We start from the raw sequence: 19,235 nt of genomic DNA on the forward strand, positions 1-19,235 counted from the left end.
CAAATGTATTGGATACTACGATTTCGGAGCCGTCGGATCCGGCAGTTCTCGCTAGTGTAGCAAAAGCCGATATATCGGATTTCGGTAGCCAAAGGGTTAAGCCGCTGCTGTAGTATTTATATTGAATATTGAAGTTTATATAGTGTTTACGAATATAACGTGGTGCGGGCTCGCAACGGCGTGCGAGCGCGCTAAAGTGCGTTACGCAAGTGCTACCAGAGTGCCGCCAAGTTTTGGCCATAACAAAATCTAAATGAAAATATATAAATAGGCCCCCTACGCCGTATTTTCGGAATATATTATATTTTTTAAATTTTTATTCCTGAGAATTTTTGATTATTTTTATATTATTATTTATGAAAGATAAATAATATTTTTAATTCTCTCCAACCAATCTTCTTTCTACATTATAATATCAATAATAAATATCCACAACATGTGCTGTTTTCTTCAATCTGATATGAAAATAAATATATTTAAAAATTATTATAAATACATAATAACAAATAATTCTTAAGCACACTGGCGGCAATTAGACGTAGATTATGCCGTCGCAGTAGTTTTTATTAAATGATATATGGTTAAGTTGCATGTTGAATTTAATATATGATGATGTGAATCGGCGGCAGACGAGGCACTGCCGGTCGTCGTCTTCCCGTCGAGATCCGCCAAAGAATAAGCTACCCTCCGCCGCCATCACGTCAGAGTGTCGTCTAGTTCTGGCCATAATGAATAAATAAATAGCCCCCTCCTCATCACAGTTTAAACTAAATCTGTTACAAAAGAACAATACTTATATGAAAGTATCGCTTATGGTGAAAATATGTCGTTATTTACATGACTTCACCTAGAGATTGTGTCATTACCGCAAATTCACAAGTTTTAAAACTGGTATTAACCCTCTGTTACTAGATGAACAACAGGAAATGAAATTATTCACTTACTTCGATAAAAAGAAATTTAGTAAAGACAAAACATCTCAACCAAATGTAATGTTATCGTTATAAAAGTAGTTACGGTGCTTGCCTAGTAATACATTATTAGAACAACCGGAGTATACAGTCGTAAAATAGAGCTAGTCTATTTTTTCAATACAGTGTGTTAACAAATAGTATCCGTTTCTTGTAATATTTAGATATTGTATTGTAAAAATAAAAAAAAAATATTAAAATAATTATCAGCGTTAAATACTGACTAACGCGACCTACTCACAAACACAAGGCCATGCCGGTTGTCGTCTTCCCGTTGAGATCCGCTAAGGAATACCATTAAACACTGTAACCAAAACTTCTATAACTGTTTGTTTCCACAAACTATGTATTGTGTTGTCAAAACAAATATTTGCTTGAATTCTTGATTTTTTGTCCCTACCAGGAAGCAACCACAATGGTTTTGTATATAGAGTACCACCCGGGAGATGTACTCCTAATTTATTAGATAGGCAAATTTGACAATACAACCTAATTGTGCTGAATAAACGTTTTTCTTATTCGTCAAGCTTTTCTGAGAGAACGTATAAAAGATTTGCAAGGAATTGACTTTGCCAATATCAACTAACATCAGCTCTTACAGGACTACATCAGCTCTTATTATGCTACTTCTAGTGCATTCAACCATTTACGGTGGCCCAGTACTCTTGCAAAGCTTTTTTTCTTATTATTAGCACGAAAAACACACATTTTACCTGTGACTGCCAAAAAGTCTACTTCCAGTGTTGTGTACACAGCGCAGAGGAAAATATTTGATTCGCTATTCGCTGGCAATAATACAATCATGGTGTACATACATAATTTTTTTCCAAGAAATTCATTGATAATTATTATGATTATATGTACTTGCATAAGGATTATGTATTATGATAAAATAACTCATTATAATTAAAAATATGTTTATTGTGTATCATCATATCATTTCCACAAAATTATATTTTTCATCAATATTATTTTTACTATAAAATTTAAAAAATAAAAACACAAACACACAAAAAAACATGGCATTACATTAAAATCTTGTGCAACCTGCGAGAACAGCTTCTTTATTTACATTTTCTTTTCGAAACAGATATATACATACACTAGCGAATCACATTCTTTTAAAATAATTATACAAGATTATCACTATTTTATTTAGCATCACAATTTCATTTAATCGTCGTTCATCACCATCATCATTATTTATAAAATAATAATACGATTTTTAAAATTAACAGTCTTCTCTATATGCATTACTTAGTTTTTAAGAAAGACACTTGTTAATTTATTTAAATGTTTCTAATAATTATAATAGAGCGTTCATTATAATTTATGCATTAATTTTAGCACTATAAATTAATTATATATCACATAATATTTAGATTGTTAGTGTCACATTCGATTGGTTTTTCGTTAGTGATGATGAGCTTCTTCGCACATGTCTGGGTTATGATCGTGATCGTGATCATGTGGGACTGAAAATGGAAAAGTATATAATTAGTATAAATATTTCACTACTAACGGAAATATATAAAGATTACAGCGAAAGAATGCTTAAATATACTTACATATCAGCTGTATTCCAAACATAATGAAGAAGCCAAGCATCGTACACGTCAGCTGTATGAATCCTGCTCTGTCACGTTGCAAAATTTCAAAAAACACAACGTACAAGAGAGTGCCACAAGCCAATCCTTGCAAGATGACTGATGGTAAACCGCTCTCAGTGGCTCCGCTGCCACCGGCTAGTGCTAATCCGATACCGATTCCAATCGGTGAAACCACTGCAAATGTCAACGTGAACGCAAAACAAAGCAATGGTCTCGTCTTCGTCGTGACCAACTGCACACCAACGCAGAAAGCAATTACAAACTTGTGCGCAGATACAGCTCCGAACATGTACCAAACTGTGTGCGCAGAAGATTCCAAGCCAACGGCTAATCCTTCAAACAATTCATGCACTGATAGAGCTAAGACTATCAGCAATCCTCTCAATGTGGCAAGGACCGGATCATCGTCTTGATCGATGATCGGTAGATGAGAGTGTGATCTGTCTTTGCTGTGGGAGTGACTGTGTTCTTCATGATCGTGCGCAGCTGGCATGATTGTCGGTATCGGTTCAATCTTCTCAGGATCTTTATTCATGAAACTGTCGGCTGATAATCTAGGCATTTTGTTGATTGCGCTGTGTCTTGTGCTCAAAGTCCTGACCAACATTGATTCGGTCTGTCTCCTGGACTGGACCTCCGATCGCTTGTGGATGTAATAATGGACCATTTCTTCAACAATATACATTATAAAAAATCCGACGCACATCAATAGCGAGTCCAAATGAAACGAATACTTTGGTAAGATTTCTTCCTCTGAAACAATAAAAAAAAATGAATATAATAAGTATATAAATACATAAAAGATTTTGTACTATGCGAGGTTATTGCTCTTTTTAAATACAGCAATATAAAGTGGTTCAATTAGAGGCAATAACGATTGAACTTGGATAAGATTACACAACATATGCGGTACAAAATTCGCAATTACGATATGGAGTTTTGCACAAAAGAACTTTCTCTTCGCAATAACAACAATTGCACAACGTTTTTTTTTGCACGCCACTACAAGATGTCAAGACATATACAGTAATAATTATAAAATCTTAAATTACAAAGTAAATTATTAGTGTACTCAATATAATTTATTGCTTATAGTAATAATAATTATTGTATTTATGAAAAAAAATATATTGCATAAACTGTAAAACAGTATATATTAGTCATTCTGAGAAGTAAATTTACATAAAATATGAATAGGTAAATTGTTTTTTATATGATTAAAAAAACACTACATTTACATAAATGAATTATTAATTTTATATTAAAAAGTAGGATATTTTTTATTCAAACCACAATATAAAATGCGTATTATCGGCAGTTCCTAATATTTTTTTTATCTTATTAACATCTATATTCTATAGTTACACATAAATATATTTCATTAGTTACATATTTCTAGCACAGAGTGCGCTAGTCTTTGAAAAAATAATTTAAATTGTACCTTTTAAAGTTTTATTTATACTTTTTTTAATAAATAGAAATATATATATATACATATATGAGATGCTAAAGAAAATCAACAAGAGGCATACAATTTAAATAGTTCACAAAATAATGAGTGAATTCATATCTAATGCCACAAACATTTACATTTTTATTATATGCCATAAATAAAGAAGAAAAAGAAGAAGCGAACATGCATATTTGAGAATCTAATATACAGCCGCACTGTTGCCAATATAATAACATTTTGTAACTCCCCTTTTATGATTGCTTTGTTAAACGCGCATTTTACTTATAATTACCTTTGATAATAAGCGTATATATTCACAAAAGCTCATTCACAGTATGTCTGTTAATTGACGCATATGCAATCATTGCGCATCTATGATATGTCAGATTTCATTGCATTAGTATTAGTACATCGTCACGTTAATTGCTCATCATATGATTAAATATAGTACGTTTAATAAATTGTAAGTAATAACACAAGTAAACATATCGAACAATTTATCGATTAGGGCAATTTTAATAAATTTGTGTTAGCCTTGTATTTTGCGTGCCTTTCTAAGTATTCGCGTTAATGAGAAGATTAACATTAACTATGGCTTCTTAACGGTTTTTGTGCAGTACAATCAACGCAATTTTAATCGTGATTTTTAATAACATACACATTGATTCGATTTGTATATACATATGTATACAAAATATCTATAAATAATTTGCTTGATTCGCGTCATTGAAACTTTTCGATATTCATTCTCTATATAAAAAATAAACTGTAAACGATACAGCGGTTAACTTAACCTTTGATATTTTATTTAAGGGTTGGAAGGAGGTGCAATTTGGCGATATCGCCAGAGGTTTCGTTCCAAGTCGCTAAATGTATTTACGTAACATTATTTTTCTGTTTGATTTTTTTATACAATTAACGATGGTAAATTCTTTACTATGATTGCTTTATAAAATATCACTGCGTTAGAAATCGTTTAAATACAAAAAATGCCGTTTTGCAACACAAGAATTTGTACGTGTGTTTATTTTATAAGATATAATCAGCCTTTTAATGCGTCAATTATGACGAATGATACTTCAGAATAAACATTTTTTATTCGGAATAGATGGAAGATTTTTAGATAAGATATATCTATTTGTGTCTATAAAAATATATTTCGTGCTACCTGTATATTTATTTTTATCTATACCGCAGCTTATGAGATTGATAAAATTAATAAGATTAAATACATGAAAAATGAGGTAACACTATTACTCTTACAATTGATATTTAGCATCTTTAACCAGGGGCGTCATTTCTGTTTTTTTCAGGGGGGAGGGTTGTCTTTTTTTCAATATTTCGAATTTATTAAGATTCATAATATTTCATTCTGGCCAAATTTAACGGACATATCTGTTTAAAATCCACGCCAAAAGCAATAAAATCGTGCCGTCACCGCTGCAGTGGAAAAGCTTAGTGTTCAAATTAAGACTTTTTATAACAATATTACAACTTACAATAAGTGTGTATTGAATGAAACATATAAATACAAACGCAAAAACAATTATCACTGGTCAGAAGGCAAAATTTCACGTCAAAAGCAATAAAATCGTGTCGGTGCCGTCGCAGTGGGAACGCTCGGTAACAATGTATATATTACTACGTATGAAAAGTAGAACTCATCATTGTATATTTACATACATATTTATAAAATCATTATAAAGCTGTACGTTACGATAAATTAAACTAAAGAATTACTTATTACTTTATGGAGCTCGGTTTTTCCATGACACCACTGGTTTTTAAAGGTTTGATAAAAGAGTCATAAAACTAATAGATTTGTCCCTCAAATTTACTACGGATCGGTGGGTTGTCGGTTTTACAATGTAAAACAATAGAGCAGTTATGCATTTCCGTGCCGAGATCCATTAATGATATCAAAAGTACCAAAGCAAAGGAATTCGCATTAAAACTGTTGGACCGTACTTTAACAAATAAAGGTTGCTAGATTTACGCCCATCATCAAACATTACAACGAAATATGTATTATACAAAGTTTCAATCCACGTTCAGTTTCTGTACAAAAAGAAGCTGTTGCTAAAAATCATTGCAAACTTACTTTTATTTATGGCAAAGAAATGGTGCCATGAAGACCATCCGTTATCAATGATGAATCGCTTAGTGCCGAATAATATATCAAGATATTTTTATGACGCTGGAGTCAAGAAACTCGTTACCAGGTTCACCAAATGCATTGAGGTTCATGATGTTGAAAAAAGTAAGGTTAATCCCAAAATGAAATGCTTTATAAATATTTTTTGAATCATGACGTGGGACGGTCGCGCGAACCCTTGATTTTATAGCAATTTTAATGGTACAACATTGCTCGACACTATGTTTCATACAAACAACATGAAGTGTTGTTTATATCCGAATACCATCACATGGCGATGTGCATCGCTGCCATCCTTGAATACTTTCATTCTCGAGCTCAACACGAATCGCTACACTTCTACCTTCCTGTCACGGTAGTACTTCCTGACACAATTTACCGACACGCTATACGGTATCTATTCTATACTTAAAGAGGCGCTTACGACTGTATGGCCGCGAAACTTTCCCTACTCGGCCAACTTTCATGTTCGCGCTTACGGACACGAACAATGGATCTTCTCCCATCGCATCGATCCAAGTTCAAGGGAAGATTAGCGTGAAAAGAAGAAGAAAATCAACATCGTCGAGTCGCTTATGACTGTAAGTTACATTGTGACTGCTAGTTATGAAACGAGAGGCTCTCGCGGTCGTTCAACCTAGTTATTCTCGAGATCGCTTTCTAGCATTGGAATATAATGTAAATAAATTATTGCATTGTGCGCAAATGTAACTGCAACAATATGGATAATTAATGTAAATGCGTTTGGAGACGCGTGTAAAGTCGCTTGACTAGACCTAGTATATCATGTTGACGTTTAATTAATTAATTTGAATAAACTTATGCGCCACATGTCTCCATATAAATATATCTCTGAGGAACTGTGACAAATTGATTCATTTAAATATACAGGTTGATCCATATTCGAGTTTCCAATCTTGGCAGTACTGTAAATCAGACAGCTGTCAATAATGACGCGTATTCAAAGTGTCATATTTACGAAATTGGTCACTTAATGCGTTGAAATTTTTAAAATAATAATTGTGTACGAACTGTGTATCGAAACTTACGCGAAGGTTATGGTTAATTTCATCATCCACCTGAGTGAACAGTTAGCAACGTAGCGTTAAAATTTGAAGGGACTGGATGCGTTAAAGATTTGCGCATCATCGCGACGTTCGTTCAGCTAAGAATATTGCTGCTGTAGTGAAAGTGTGGCAAAGGCCCAGAATTATCGATTCGTCGACGTTCGCAGCTTTTGTGCTTTTCTTATGCCTCCCATTGGCACATTTTGCAACTGAACTTGCAATTACACCCGTATAAAATTCAGATAACATAACTAATGACACCCATGAACCAGTTAGTTGATACCGATTTTTCAAAGAAAATCTTCTCTAACGAGGTACATTTCCACATCTCTGGGTATGTTAATAAGTATATAGGACGAAGACGATTCATGAGAGAGCATTACATTCCCAAAGAGAGGCTGTTTGGTGCGCATTGTGGTCAGGCGGCGTCATTGGGCCTTATTTTTTTGAAAACGATGAAGGTCGGACTGTAACAGACAATGGTGAGCGATATAGGAGCATGACAACCAATTATTTTTGGCACGAAATCGAAGATATTGAAGTAGCGGACATGTAGTTCTAACAAGACGGTACAACTTACCGCACATCAGGTGCAACGTTGGATGTTTAGCGTGAAAAGTTCGTAGGTTCCCAATTCCAACGTTTTGGTGACGTCAACTGGCCGCCAAAATCATGCGATTTAACGCCGTTGGATATTTTTTTCTGTGAGGTTACGTTAAGAAGCGTGTTTTAGAGTACATAAAAACCAACATCCACCGTGTTATAGCCGAAATACCGACCAAAATGTACGAAAAATTCATCGAAAAGTTCGGCTGCTGCAAAAAGTTCAGAAACGGCCATTTAATTGATATTATTTTTTATAATTAGTAAAATACAGCAAATATAAAAAATCTAAAAATATCCTTGATTATATGTGTTTTTTTTAAAAAAGCTTAGAAATTGAAGTTGGATCACTTTTTACATACTAATGAAACTTCCCCTAGAACTACCACTTCGCTTTTGCCTCTTTTTATTAATTTACTTGTAAATCTTCTGTCGTGACATGATAGGCGTTAGCCTAATGCGTTACAATGGGGTAAGCACAATCAACAACGACTGAAATCATAATATGTTAATCAGGAGTCAGGACATATTTTAGCTTACAATCAATTGATTTTGTATTAATTATTCATGCGTGAGATTATGAAAATCTTGAAAAACCTAATAATTACTATTTCTAATCTCCCAGATACGATAGAAATTGCAAAACTTCAAGATAATTCAAGATGAGACTCGAATGCAGATTTTTCAGATAAAAGTCACCCACGAGAGTGCACAGCATGAGACCACCGTTATTAAAGTGTCAAGCTATATTTTTTCAAATGTGCATTTAAATTCATTAAAGCATGATGACACAACCAATAACATTAAATTGTTGCATAAGCGTAATATTCGATATGTATAAATACATATGCTGCACATTAACATGAATCTTTTAATTACGCAACATGGCGATCGATACATAGTCGTGACTTGAATAATCGTTTTTATACACGCGGATCTTTTAGAAAGGTCATGAACTGCGGTTAGTCGTGCGAAAAGATTCTGAACTTGTCCTACAAAAATAACCATATCTTAAGATTAATAATGTTACTTAACACGAGACACTTCCTCGTAGAAATTTCATAACACCGATAATTCGCAACCTCCCACAATTTTGTATTCATCAAGCGCCTAATTTTGACAATTAGTAAATTCAGGTTATGTATTAATTATGCAGTTAAATTTCAGTACAACTAATCGAGGTGTGATTCAACGCGTTGACCTCTGATTAACCGAATTAATGGCTCAATTAATTGATTCATTCCGCAATTTTCAACTTGATGATCATTGCGTATGGTAATGGATCGCCCTGGATGTGTAATATTCATATGCTGATTAGTTAAGTTGTTCTTTTCAACCTTGGTTAATTTCAGCGTGTTTTACATGATGGTTGCAGGTCAGACAAAAGGGTCAAACAAATGCCATTTTGATCATCCAGGTGTTTTAATTGAAATTGACAAACAAGTGTTTAGTTTCGTCGTAATTCAATATGATGACTAATATATTATAATATCAAAAAGTAGGTTAAAATGTTGAGAATCGCGATGAAATCAATTAAATAAGAGAAAACTATAAATTAAATACAAAAAAAAATGTATTTGAGACTTTAATCTGAAGCCACAGAACAGTTAGTTAATGCAAATTAAATGCATTAATATTTGCCAGGTGCACAAACATGAATAAAATATGTACAAAAAAATCCTGATTTATTGCATATTTTATTTTTAAGAGGAACTGGTTCGCATATCAAAATAATTAATCAGCGAAAAAATGTTTTATTTATCTACGAAACCATATTTTAAAATCATGTTCTCGTTTAAGTGAAAACAGTAATTATATTTTTTTATGGTATAAATCTTTTCTATTAACATAGGAAAAATATATGTATGTATATATAATAAAACAGCTCAAGAATAGCACAATTAATTAAATGTATCAAGTCAAAAAATAAAATCTCATCATCAGTTCTTTATGAACGTTCAACTTATTTCTTAGCAATAAATCTATTCCGTCGACCAATGAGAAATTATACAAACTTTTTTCTTTATAACAAAAAAAATATTGATTTATTATGTTGCACACTAAATTAAATATGTAAATTTTATATTCTGTCTAATTTATGTTTTTTTAATAAAACAGCACTGGTTAAGATCAGAGACGTCATTTGGGGGGCGGGGGCAGAGAGAGCATTTACTCATCACCATAACGACCACTTGAACAACCAAAAGGGAAATCTCCCGCATTACAAAAGTACCATTTACATTACGAAAGTAAAGGCCTCGCACTTAACACAACGGAAGAGAGATCTCCGTAACATAAAAGACCAGCGTTAAGAAATGATATATGACTTAATAGTACAATCCGTTCAAATATGTTAACCACCTATTATCACCGTCAATACAAACAACTTTTCGTAAGAGAAAAGTTATTTGTATTGAGCCAGAGACAATATGTTTGACCATGCGTATATCATCATTGTTCTGCAATATCCCTGGTTACCATGTTTTCTTTTAAGACTTTAAAACAACTTTTTTGCTATATAAGTACTCTAATTATTCTAAGAATGCATTGCTTAATAATTTATTTTGCTAGTCAGTCGTTCCATATAATCAAATTGGATTATAAAAGCACATTACAAATGCGCAAGCAAAAAATTAAAAATGTCAAGGTGCACAAAAATGTGCAATTAGTAATATATTCTTAAAACAACCAAAATGTTTAGTATGTATGTAAATATTGCAATAATGACAATGTCAAACTTATGAATTAGCATGATTATTCAGTGGTATGTCGATTAATATTTCGTGAAAAAATGAAAAAAGGCAAAGTGTAAAAAAAACATTTAGAAAAATATAATAAATACATTTAAAATATATATTATATTACTAAATTTTAAAAGAACAAATGAAAAAAAGAAGCATAGTATAAGGAAAACTAAAATAACAATTATATAATGATATGATTTTATTCGATTAAAGTTACATGAATTTATTAAGAAAATATTTCTTTGCATTTATTTCTAGTTAAATAAATAAAGTAAATCATTAAATATTTTAAATGCAATATATTTTAAAGAATTTGTACTAAACTTTACAGAAAATGCTTGAGGGATGTGTTAATCATCAGCAGATCTAATTTAATAATTATATAGCATTTTTCTGAAATTAAATTGAGTATTTATTATCGTTTTTCTTTCTAGTATTTTTTTGGATAATATTTTGCTAGAATAGTTATAAATAAATTTTAGTTAACAACACACATATATCGATGGCTTAAAGTGTAAAATTGCTTACTTTATATTTGACAACTTTACAGAAGAAACAGACAACTAAATAGATAACTTGAAAATAGGAAAATAAAACAATATCTCAATTTTCTTGATATGAAATTTTGGTGTTTAATTGGAGATAATTTTTTTGAGCATGTATAATTCGACATAATATGACATTGTTAAGTAATTTTCACTCAAAAGTGAAGTTAGAAAATTTACACTCAAGCCATCTATATGAATTTTTTTAATTGCTTACTCATTTTGGTCTATAATCTAGTTAATATAATAATGTATCGCTTTGGAGTGAAATAACTTCGTCCAAGAGTCAATCTCGATAGATATCATGAATATAACTATATAGAAAAAAAATAATTGGCTAGGTAAAACCATACATGGCTAGTAATACATTCTTAAAACAACTAGAGTCTTTGTTTGTATTTATGTATGTAAATATATAACCACCCTCTTGAACTTATTTAGTGAAAATGCATGAACGATTTTATTAATTTAGTGTAGGGATCCGCTGCTTGCAATAAAATAAAATACAACTAACATATTATAACACAACAATTTTATCACAACATATACGAAAAATACTTATCATACAAAACAATTTTAAGTTTTAAAACGTTTTGCTTCTTAATGGAATTAAAGGTTTCTCGACTGAAAAGATGTGTTGCATTTTTTTACTGGAAAAACCATCATATTTTTACATGGAAAAAACATCACAATTAAATATGCTAAATCGTAAATTACAATAAAATGTATACACCATGTTTTCGATGGTAAAAAATTATCGTTCGAAAAAAAAGATGATTCTAAAAATAGTAATAAACTTCTCTATCGTTGTGCTACTTATATTTGGTTCTTTCAGACTAAAAGTTTGTAACTCCTGATCTAGGTCATGATCTAAGTCAACACAAAGCGAAAATCCAAAGGCGTATTTGAATAGCTAAATCTGGTGAGGACTAATGTTATTCATTACACCACATAATATATGGTGTGGAATTATAAATTATGAGACAAAGCTCGTTTGAGAAAACAAGCGCTCTTTAACAACTTCATGAAATAAATGCTGTGAAAATAAAAAATAGAGAGATATTGTATAGAAAAAGGATATAACATGATAGCATTTCTAAATCCAATACATGGCATGAGCACATCGAACCAAAAACATAATAATTCTCAATGAATTATAATCACATATCTTCTCGTCTTAATCTTAACACAAACGATGCATCAACGAATATTTATTGCATCCGCAATGGCGTACGCCCTTTTTGTGTATTATTTTATTAAACAAGGTCATGTGACTGGATTCTCACTCCGAGGTTAAATCATTAAAAAATATCCAACAATGAAGTAAATAACACTTTTTTTATAAAAGTTATATAAAAAATAATCTCAGTCAAAATCCTTTCTACAAATATATGTCTTAACGTATAAGGAAATATTTTATTTAAATTATTATAAAGAGAATAAGGCACAAGTCTGAAGTAACCGACTCTCTTCGATCTCACAAGGTCTTCCCTTTCACATTTTTACAGGTCGTTGAATACCCATGTTGAAACCAAACATTCGCCATGGCTTTGTCATTCTTGTCAGCCATATATTCTATTGAGGTTGCCCGTGTCATTGATCAGACGTTAACTTTGAGGAAAAAGCTAATACAAATGCTAGAAAAAGTACGATTTTTTGCCCTCGTATGAAATTTTTCTGCGTAGTTAGATTAGGTGTCATCAGTGGCGTAGCTATGGGGGGCGGAGGGGGAGGGCCGCCCCGGGCGGCACTTACTTGGGGGCGGCATATTCGTGATGGGATCGTCTAGTGTGGTTCTTAAATGCACTAAAACATATATAAATCAACGAATAACAAGAGCTTAATATTAATCAATTTATTATTTTAAGAAATGCTGATTTTTTGACCTTGCAAAAAATGTATGGGGTGGGAGCGGCAATTTTAAGGATCGCCCTGGGTGGCACATACCCTAGCTACGCCACTGGGTGTCATTCAGTAGCGAAACTATTTTTTTAAATTGTCGTACAGTCAAGTTGTATCGAAGATTTGGTTCAACCTTTGAAGAGTGACTACTTGAGTGTACCGAATGCTCTAATTTTCTAGAAATTTTGGGGATTTGCTGTATGCTCTAGTTGAAAGCGAGTTCAGGCTAAACTTTTATATAGTCCAAGTTGGGAATGAAGTGACTGTTGAAGTGTTGTGCCAAATGAAAGTACTGATAAAAGTATTGCAGCGTTGGATTTCGGCAATTCTGCCTTTTTATAATCTTTCTGGATTTCATTCTGAATTTTTATAACTTTTTTAGGTCTTGCATAAATAATTTCACCGAAACGATTATGGATGATCCCGACAATATTTTTAAACGCTTCTTTGTTATTTATTCAATATTTATATTTTATATAAAGCGTCTAATATCAAAGTTTCGTAGCAAATCAATTATAACAGTAAAACAGTTTAATTAACGTATAAAACTAGGCGATATTTATCACTTCTGGTTATCAAACTTTGTGTTTTCGTTATAGTGAAAGCCTTAAAACACACAGGAAAGCTGAAAAACAGCACGCAAAGTTGCATTTAGAAAGCAATACATTGACTACATTTAAAATAACATAATCGTACATTATTTTACAAAAAATATAACTGGAGATAAATGTGATAAATGAGAAATATTTGTATTGGTCAAAGTTGAAGCAATATTTTTTTTAATAAGTGCTTAATACAAGTAAAAACAACTGTTGTATAAATGTCAACAAACAGCAATCAATTCATTAACTGCTTTAAAATAGCATAATCACACATTGTTTCACAAAAAATCATAAATAAACGTGGCATAAAAAATATTCGTATGACTGCATATGAAGCTTTAAAAAAAATCAGATATATTTTTTAACTACATAGAATGTTTCAGTTAATATTGAAGCATAATATTACATTTAAGTGAAATATTAGACCAATATTAAAAAAACATGTTACATCAAATTCCTCATATATTTTTAATTTCTAGATTCTAGCGATGAGAACTTATTGTTCGATATTTCGGCAGTAATACTCCTGCCATGGTCATGAAATTTCAGCAGCTAATATTTTTATCATCTCATTTTATATATCATAGATTTAAAAAAATACGTCAACCCAAAGTAAATTGAGAGGAAAGTATATATTATAAATATACCAATAAATAACAGTAAGCCATAAAACGAGAACTAAAACCGCATTATTATAGCCATAATTGTATATTATATATAATGTTTTTCTAATAAAATTATATAATATAAAAAAATATTTCATTTACGAAATCTTTCACAATTTTTTTTTCTTAAATATTGATATAACATGTTATTTATAATAATAACAAAATAAATTAAATAAGAGATATACTATTAATAAATAAATCACAATTAATATTTATAAATACCATCAACTTTCTAGTGATGCTTTTTTTCAGTTTTTTTTTTTGCTGTAATATTATTATTAATATCTTAACATCTAATCAAGATTGATTTGAATATTATATTGCACATTATGTAATTGGATACATGTAACTAAATTTACATATACGCATATACATATTTCATGTATGTAACAGAAAGCGTATTTTTTCTCTCTCAAGTTAAATATACATTTTTATAACCGTTATTAGGTTGTGCACGCAACAGTTAAAAATATAAATGAAATTGAAATGAAATCTTAATGGTTTAACTTAATTGAGATCCGAAGTAAAATTTACCTCGTATGTACAATTTCGCATGATCGCACGACGATAATTTGGTACAATCTATTTTTTGTTATAAAATTATAGTGCTAGGCCATTGTTTTATTTTTTGCTTGTAATGATTTGTCGTATACCTTACTTTAAATGAAATGTGCTCCCTAACGAAATATATAGCCTTGTTGCTAATGTACATATAATACATATATTTAGCATCGCATTTGAATTACAATGATGAAAATAACATCACTTTTTGTTCTTGCCACGTTGTATACCTAGTTGAATTATACAGTATTGTGTGTGGGTTGTTTGTTAGACATAGCACTAAACTTGTGGAACGTAAAAACCCGCAAATATGTTACGGTACACATATGTATTTTGATTGATTCATACATTTCTTCTTCTACAATACTTGCCCAGTCACAGATGAACTTTTATAAATTAGTCATGAATTAATTTCCACATTAATTTACAAGAGAAATCTTGAAAACCCTCAATTATAATCTGAATATTAACATACGATAGATTAGAGAAAGGCGTCCATAAAATCTTCATCAATTTCGACGTAAATATAAAGAGAGCGACTGTGTAGAAGAGTTTGTCCAACAGGGGTCAACGCATACCACAAAAGTGATTCCGAGAAGAACTTCTCGGACCACTGACATTCCAAGATCCTGGATTGGATGAGTAATCGCTTGTGCCAACAAGGAGTTGGGAAAGTTTTGTTCTCGGAACGCTTTGTGGTTATTGGATTGTTTGGCACACATTTTTGCGTTAACTCAATGCATGCAAAATGACTATTGATGCCCAAGAGTGTCATTTATTATTTCTTTGAAACGATTAGAGAAAGCGAGTAATTCAGATTTTAATCGAATGTGACGTCTAGAATCAAAGACAGGCAAATTTAGTAATGCAACAAAATAAATTGTATTAATTTTCTCATTTTTTAGAGAATTATTGAAATAAAAATTTATTTAATAAACATATTATGTATTTATTTTTCGACGCTACTTACAAATGTCATCAATAACCGCATAATATAATATACTGTCTTTCATTAATTTGTCTAAAAGTTTTTTTTCAATTGATAATAATGCACGAGCTGACAATCTATTCTATCTTTGACTATTTCTAGTGAATGTATTTATTCTTTTCATTGTAGAAAATGATCTTTCTACAGAAGCACTTGTCGTCGGTATGGTAAAAATTAATTTATTAAATTAAACATTAAAATATCTTTTAGTTAATTTTTAATAATCACATTATTAATGCAATTTATAGATTTTAAAAATAATTCTGGTAAAAAATATATATAAATAAGTTCACTTTTGAACCACATAAAATTAAAAAAAGTTCCATTCGAGCGTTAAAGTGATATAAAAAGCGATTCAGGAATATTCTTTTCGTATTTCTTTAATTAATGGATGTAAAGTGTACGAGAGATTCCACACCTGCCCGGCTATTGGTATGGGAAACCGGCAGCTCCCACTGCGAGACATGAAGGCCGAAATAGTTTTGTAATAAAATAAGCACATTTAGCTTTTTTTAGTTTTCTTTCAACCGTAAATTATTACCGATGAATTTTTAGAAACAGTATTTTTAATATACATAAAAATGTGATATAAATGACACCCGGAAACAAAATTCACTTTAAAATTATTTTGATGCCTACACTACGCTCTCTGGATGTTGCCCAAGGTTGGCCAAGGACGGAGAATATAGTGAGTTACTTCGGTCGAGTTCTGTTCTGCCCGCTCTAAAATCTCTCGGAAGTGGTCTGAGGTTACCGAGAACAGGCGGTAAAGTGAGGGTAATTCAGTCGACTTGGACCAGCTTCGAGAGCTTCCGAACATTGTCGGTAAACCGACCGAAGTCGAAGCTGCTCTTTCGAGCGCGAGCGGTGAGATACTTCCCCTTTCGCTCTCTCGCGTGTTAAGTGACGAGAGTGTAAGAGATAATGATATGGTTTTTGCAAACTGAGACAGAACGAGTAACTCGGTTCAATTTCCTATGTCCTATGGTCAACACGCGTGACGAGCGCTGCATCTTGGTCACGTGGTCAAGTTATAATACCACATGCTTATCGGGGACTTCAACAGACTCTTACTGACATCTTTGAATATTTTAGGGCACCAAAAGGGATTAATTATATTTTTGATAGTATATTCTTCTAACAGATATCGTTATTATATTTTTTTCATATAAAATTAAATAATTAGTAGTACTTGATTTTGTTAAAAAAATCGTTCTTATGTATTTTCTAGATCGGTTTATATAAATGTCACACCATAACGAATTCTTATTTAGAATCGATGGCGACAAATTCTAGGATAGTCACAGATGTGGTGTTCATATTCTAAAGTATCATTTTTATGCCTTATGGCATTTTGCAAAAGCCGACAAAAATTTTGCGTAAATTGAATATTTACGACCGAAAAGTTTTCACTGATATTGCATTTGTGAGTGCCCACACAAACTTTTATAATTATCAGTTTCATAATTTTAATAATATGACAATTTAAAAATTGCGATTATTTTGCACATTTTTCGATCGCGCGCAAATATGCCAGCTGTACATGACAGCAGCCGCCGTGCGGACATCATTCACGCCCACTGTCCGGACGGCATATGAAATTTGTTACATTCACAGTAATCAAAAATAGCTTTACAACGAATGTACCGCTAAACAATGCAGCGCGTCATTAAAAAATGCCGCTCGCAGACAAGAAACGGGCCGTGATAAAAAAATGAACAGCAAAATAAACCACAAATACACATGAATCGCATTGGAATTATTCCGCTGTGATAAGTGTCCTTTTTACACCGGTGCACAGTGTGTAATAACAAATAAGCATAAAATTACCTCATGAAATCAATCGAGACCTATAATTAAAGCGATTAGTCAAAAAAAATACTAACATTGTCCTTTTTTGACTGCAGGGATTTTGAGATTAAAAGGCAGTATTTCGCTTCAAAGAAAATATTTAGGTTTCCGCAACCGAGAATGTATGAATAACTATTCAAGAAAAAACCGCATTTAACTGTTTTTATGCAAAGAAAGGTGCAAAATATAAAGTGTTATTCATTATTTATTTGAATATGTTTTTAACATCAAGAAACTCGATCTTAATTTTACGTTGAAAATATGTTATAAAAAAAAGAGTGTTCTAAAAATAGTATATGTTAATACCAAAATAAAATGCTTCAAAATTATTATCTAACTGTTTCTAGATAAATTCAATATAGTCTCATGGAATTAATTACACCAGTCACATAACAAAACGCTGTCAAATGAGTTTTTTTATTTAACAGGTTTCAAAATAACTTTTTTTTTGACATGTATAAAGTTACAACTATAAAGTTATTAAAAAAATGGTGTAAACTTTGATTTGCTCTGTCCATATTTATGCATACAAATATCTTATTGATTCTACACACAATGTTTACGATTACGATTACGGTGAATAGCCACTGAACAAGTCGATTTAATGCATTTATAACATTTTCATCATAACAGTCGGTTAGATTAATGCATTGAAAAATGGACTCTCGTTCATCAAATGTTAAAATACCCGTTGACCTTAACCTTCTAGTAGATTTGTTTACGTACTTTTGAGCGTAATAAGTTTGTATTTTTTTTAATAAGAAATACTATATATTTTTAACCATTTCATAAGTTAAACTTTATATTGTCACCTAAAACGTTAAACAATTTGTACGCTATTGTGGATAAACATGTTTATGTCAGTTCGGTAGTAATATATTTTATAAAGTACATATAATTTTCATTGTTGTATTATATGTTTCAAAGAAAAATCTCTATAAAATCACATCTATTTTAAGATTATTATTTTTTTTTAAATAAACATATTGTACATATTTACGTTTGTATAATAAAGTGGTACCCCTGCAAGAAAATACATTTTTAGGTATTCTAAATTGGAAAAATCTACAGAAATGACCTTTTGATTATAATATCAAATTACAATTTTATCAAATTCACCTTCAAAACCAGAATCGTTTGTTTAAATATTGAAAAAAAAATTACCTTCAAAATCATTTGCATAGCTCTCCGACTATATTTTATGCATTCTTTATAAATATTTATTTAATATTTAAGTATAAGCTTTGTAAAAATATATATCTCAAAACAAATATAATTTATTTGAATGTTCCAGTTAAATATTCGGCCACTCAGCATTACATAACATTAACTCCATTCATAAAAGATAACCGACGCGAATTAAGAATACGTAATACTTCCTCGGGCGATTTTTTTTTCTCACGTCATTTACTCAATAATATCAGGTCTTTGTTGCCAAATGTGTACGATCGAGCGTATCATAAATTCATAGCGATAACAAACATACATATACATGGAATTGAATTGTGAAAATGC

The 19,235-nt window shown here is 31.3% G+C and overlaps 1 protein-coding gene across 1 annotated transcript in view; it reads right to left on the reverse strand.

The window, feature by feature from the left end:
- Positions 1–1,874: 1,874 nt before the first annotated feature.
- Positions 1,875–19,235, reverse strand: part of LOC148233321 (zinc transporter ZIP3-like) — a 29,660-nt gene continuing 12,299 nt past the window's right edge. The window contains exons 3-4 of the mRNA XM_088189494.1: positions 2,540–3,334; positions 1,875–2,446 (exon numbers count right to left, since the gene is read on the reverse strand). Of these exons, the coding sequence (XP_088045620.1) occupies positions 2,385–2,446; positions 2,540–3,334 (857 nt within the window). The 3' untranslated portion in view covers positions 1,875–2,384. The remainder of the gene's footprint in view (positions 2,447–2,539; positions 3,335–19,235) is intronic.

This window comes from Plectrocnemia conspersa, unplaced genomic scaffold (genome assembly GCF_051122295.1).
Source record: "Plectrocnemia conspersa isolate PC_06_02 unplaced genomic scaffold, ASM5112229v1 ptg000008l, whole genome shotgun sequence".
NCBI classification, from domain to species: Eukaryota; Metazoa; Arthropoda; class Insecta; order Trichoptera; family Polycentropodidae; genus Plectrocnemia; species Plectrocnemia conspersa.